Consider the following 4,305-nt stretch of genomic DNA (forward strand, 5'->3'; position numbering starts at 1 on the left):
AAGCATCATTTAAGATATCCACTGGTCCCTGCACCTGCCCTCAACGGATGCAGCCACAGCCTCTTCCTCGAGCCTTCAGCCAGCCCTGCTCTGCTGCCACTGCATTCCTCACGGGCCCTGGGGTATTTTTTCTCCCATTTCAAAAGTCTCATCCTTCCTCAGACATCCCTGCAGTGCTGGCGTGGCTGATATTCCTCTCCTTGAATCCTATTTACTGCAGCACCAGCCAGGGATGACGGCTCTGGCCGTGGCTGGGACAGGGCTGAAGGAGCAGGGAGGATGCAGGATCTCGTGTCAAGGGCTCTGTGTGTGACATTTGCAAGGACAGGGCTATTTTAGGCTCCACCATCAGCTACAGGCAGGATTCTTGCAGAAGTCCCATCAAGGTGGTCATATTTGCTGTTTATTTACATCGTTTCAAGTGAACCAGGGGGGCTCCTACACTTGGTATTTCTGGGAAATGAGCAGCCCGACCTGTATCACCTCAGAAAGGGCTGGAATTTTCCTARAACAGGAGGACAGAGTGCTGCTTGCTCCTCCAGAGCTTAGACAGCAACGCAGGAGCWCCAACAGCTAAATCTGCAGGGCACCTCCACACAAACATGTGAGTCTCTGCTTGTATTTCCAAGATAACCCTCAGTYATGGGATGCCCAGGGCTGTGACCATGTGGACAATCCCCAAGAGGAAGGATCCAGGATGCTGCATGTCAAAAGGGTGTTTTCTGTCGTGATGCAGCTTCCCAGGTCTCAGGGCTGTGTCACAGCAGCCCCTGTGTCCCTGTGACACAGCCCCAAAGCCACCCCATGCACGCTGGAGTTACACACCTTTGCCAGCTGCCTCTTTCCATTAAAACTTTGGGGTTTGCTGAAAACTATTATTTAATGTAATATTTTTCATGGTGTTTTTTTTAAGCAGTGAGCTGTGATTCTTCTGTCCTGTCTATCCCATGAGCCAGGGTATTGTCCTCAGCAGGTTTCTGTGCTGCTGTTGTCTCTGCCTTGTTCTCAGGCTCCTCTGTTCTTCTCTGTTAGCTCGAGCAATGTGATGCCATGGTGAGAGCATCACCAGGTGCCTCACTGCTGCTGGGGGGTTTCCCTGGCATCCTTCCATCACGTTTACCTGCTTTCTAAAGCAGTGAATTTGTGTTTGTGCAACAGGTGAGCAGGATCTGAAAATGATCAGGATACTGCAGGCTGTGCACCCAGGGGTTTTTATCGACAATGAAATCGTGGAGCCCAACCCACAGCACGTGGCAGCTTACAAAGGTAAGGCTACACTGCTGCCTGGCTTAGAGCAAGGACCATCCACTGAAACGATGAGTTTTCCTGCTRTTCTGTGAAATTCATGGTTTTCTTYTACTTTTTGAAACAGAGCTGGTGAGYCAAGCTCCAGACCTGCAGAATGTTTCTTTTATTTGGCACCAGCTCACTTCCTTGGAGTACGAGCAGCAGGTGAAAGAGAAAGGCACACATAAGAAATTCGACTTCATCCACATGATCCAGGTGATGGACATTGCTTTAGTRCAGGACTATTGGCTTTAACTACTCCCTTCAGTTCTTCTGGGTGCTTGAATTTAGCACCTGAATAACTCCTGCAGCAATAACTCCTGCAGCAGCTCTACAAACACCAGCCCTGTGAGCTGTCCCTAAACGTGCATGCAGAATCAGGAAAGGCTGGGAAGCAACTGGGACAGAATTTAAAACACCTCTAAAGGAAGGGTTGATGCCTCTGCACTGTGGAGGAGGAATAATGGCTGTGTGCCACTGTCTCCTCTAGATGCTGTACCGTGTGGAGGATATTCCCAATACTATCAAGTTTTTCCACAGCTGCCTCGACCATCGTGGCAGACTCCTGATCATAATTTTATCAGGTAAGGGAGACCTTGCATTTTTCTGCTTCATTGCTGGAGTTTTGAAAAGCTTTGAATTTTGAGAGCCACAAATGTTTATCTGGGGATGTCAGTAGCGCTTGTTCTATACTAAATAACTAAAAAAAAAAAAAAAAAAAAAGACAGATTTCACATGGAACATGCAATCTTGGGCTTATCTTTGGACTCCATGTCTGATGGGCTCACTTAGGCACAGTCTTAGTGCTCAATTCCCTGCTTATGAAATCGATGTTCGTGAATGAGGGTCAATCCCTCCTCATGGTGAAATCAGCACTGTAAAAACACAACCTGAGCTCTGTGTGGACCCATCTTTGGGGCTCTTACATCTGCACAGCAATGGCCCAGACCTCAGCAGGGCAACAGACGCTGCCAAGAGCTGCAGGCTTGATGCAGGATGGGAAAAAATAGAGGTCCTTGCAACATGATGGAACTTATTAAAAAAATAGAATGTTTTATCCCTTGGGCCATTTATTAATCCCTGGCTCATGGTGTGGTGGATAAAGCACAAATTCCCGTGTTCCCCATTAAAACTGCCTCTCACACTGCCTGTAGGCTGTTTCCCCTGCTATTTGGGGCTGTTTTTCCAGGTTTCTTCAATGTGCAGTTATAATTGAGGTTTGATGCGTGGACACACCTGCACTGCTTTGGCCAAGGGACAGGCACAGATGTTCAGGCTCAGCATATTGTGTGTGCCACTCCTTCTGGGTAAATTCGGTGCTGGAGACCATTTCCTAGGAATTTYCTTTAAACAGGAGAGTTTTGAAGCGGGGGCTGAGAGAGACCAGAGGTGCAGGTACTCACAAGCAGACTCAAGGAAGGGGAAAGCTCAGCGAGGGAGCTCTTCCATCTGTCATGGTTTGAATTAATCCAATGGGAGCAAAACACTCCCAAGTTCCAGCAAACCTCCCCCCCTCTCTTTTCCCCACCCAGGTCCTAGAGACAAACTTTTCCACAGAGAGGAAAGTGAAAAGAAAAGGGAAAAAACCTTATTTATTTAAAATTATAAAAACACAAAGAAAAACCTGTGGAATCAGCTGTTAGATCCCAAAGCCTTTCTCTTCCCTCATGGGAGTAGCTTCCCCTCCGGGGCCCCCAGAGGGGTTGGACAGAGTCTCTCTCTCCGGTGGTTCACTGAAGGATCTTTCTTGCCTGTCGTGCCACGAGAATCCTCCAATTCTCAGATGACAAAGAAAAAAAAAATCGAGGAAAAACAAGTCCAAAGAAAGGGAGAAAAAGGAGCAGTCCCAGAGAGCAGGCGGCTTCTTTTCCACCGGTGATCCCGAGAGAGCCTCCCGAAAGAAAAAAAAACAAACGTGTGTGTCTTGTCCCTTTCCCTCCCATTGTCCTTGAAGGGAGGAACATCACCAAACAAACCAGAGCAGTCTCGACTAATGKRKAGTYMCAGAAGGGTTGTTTAACTTTCCTCTAACATAAGCAGATGATAGGAATACAATACTCAGCTAACCTAGGACACCATCTCATTCCATAGTCGCTTTAGCTGGTGTGTCACTACCTGGGCTTTGCCCCAGTAACCCTCCCGTGTCCCGGCAGACAGCAGCGGCTGGGCCAGCCTGTGGAAGAAGCACCGGGACTGCCTGCCCGCCACCGACAGCGGCCACTACATCACCTGCAGCGGCATCACGGACGCGCTGCACGGGCTGGGGCTGCAGCACCGCGTCTACGAGTTCCCGTCGGGATGGGACATCACCGAGTGCTTCGTCGAGGGGGACGCGGTGGGCGGCCGCATGATGGATTTCCTGACGGGSACAAAAAACTTCCTGGGCACGGCCCCGGCGGCGCTGCGGCGGCGGCTGCAGGAGGCTCTGTGCCAGCCCGAGTGCAGCAGCACCAGGGACGGCAGGGTCATCTTCAGCAACAACCTCAGCATGATCGTGGTGGAGTCCTAAAGCTCGGGCTGGGGTGAGCTGGGCATGGGAAAGGGCGGTGGGGACAGGAGGTGACCCGCAGGATCTCGGGGGACTCAGCTGAACCTCCCCCTGCCACGCTGGGCTGAGCTCCGTGTYCAAGGTTTCACCCTGGCTGCTCAGCCCATCCCTAGGAAAGCATTTTCCAGAGCTGCATCTCACTAAAAGCCTACCTGGACTGGTATATTTTAACAGTAAGCATCCCATCCATGCTTTCACAGGACACTTTCCCGTGTAGCCAGCATCGCGGGCGTGTCTGTGCGATCTTTGCAGCTGGGAGGAGGTGGCAGCCCCTGTTCTGGCTGTTTTCRGACTCACTGCTCCCCTGTGTGCCAGGACAAAACCAGCACGATGTCCCTCCCTTGCTGCTTTGCACCCAGGTATCGTCGCCGCACAGTGAGTTGCTCTGCACTAGGCTATTTCACACGGTTTTATCAGCGTAGGCATTCACTGCCCCGAGGCTCTCAGCATCCTGCAATATAGACGTGTCT

General features: G+C 50.7%; 1 protein-coding gene across 1 annotated transcript in view; it reads left to right on the forward strand.

Moving 5' to 3' along the window:
- LOC130573794 (carnosine N-methyltransferase 2-like) overlaps positions 1–3,820 on the forward strand; it is a 10,693-nt gene extending 6,873 nt beyond the window's left edge. The window contains exons 5-8 of the mRNA XM_057366521.1: positions 1,159–1,266; positions 1,373–1,503; positions 1,778–1,871; positions 3,441–3,820. Of these exons, the coding sequence (XP_057222504.1) occupies positions 1,159–1,266; positions 1,373–1,503; positions 1,778–1,871; positions 3,441–3,796 (689 nt within the window). The 3' untranslated portion in view covers positions 3,797–3,820. The remainder of the gene's footprint in view (positions 1–1,158; positions 1,267–1,372; positions 1,504–1,777; positions 1,872–3,440) is intronic.
- The last annotated feature ends 485 nt before the right edge of the window (positions 3,821–4,305 follow it).

This window comes from Malurus melanocephalus, unplaced genomic scaffold, assembly GCF_030028575.1.
Source record: "Malurus melanocephalus ecotype Western Australia unplaced genomic scaffold, MMel_1.1 scaffold_67, whole genome shotgun sequence".
Taxonomy (NCBI): domain Eukaryota; kingdom Metazoa; phylum Chordata; class Aves; order Passeriformes; family Maluridae; genus Malurus; species Malurus melanocephalus.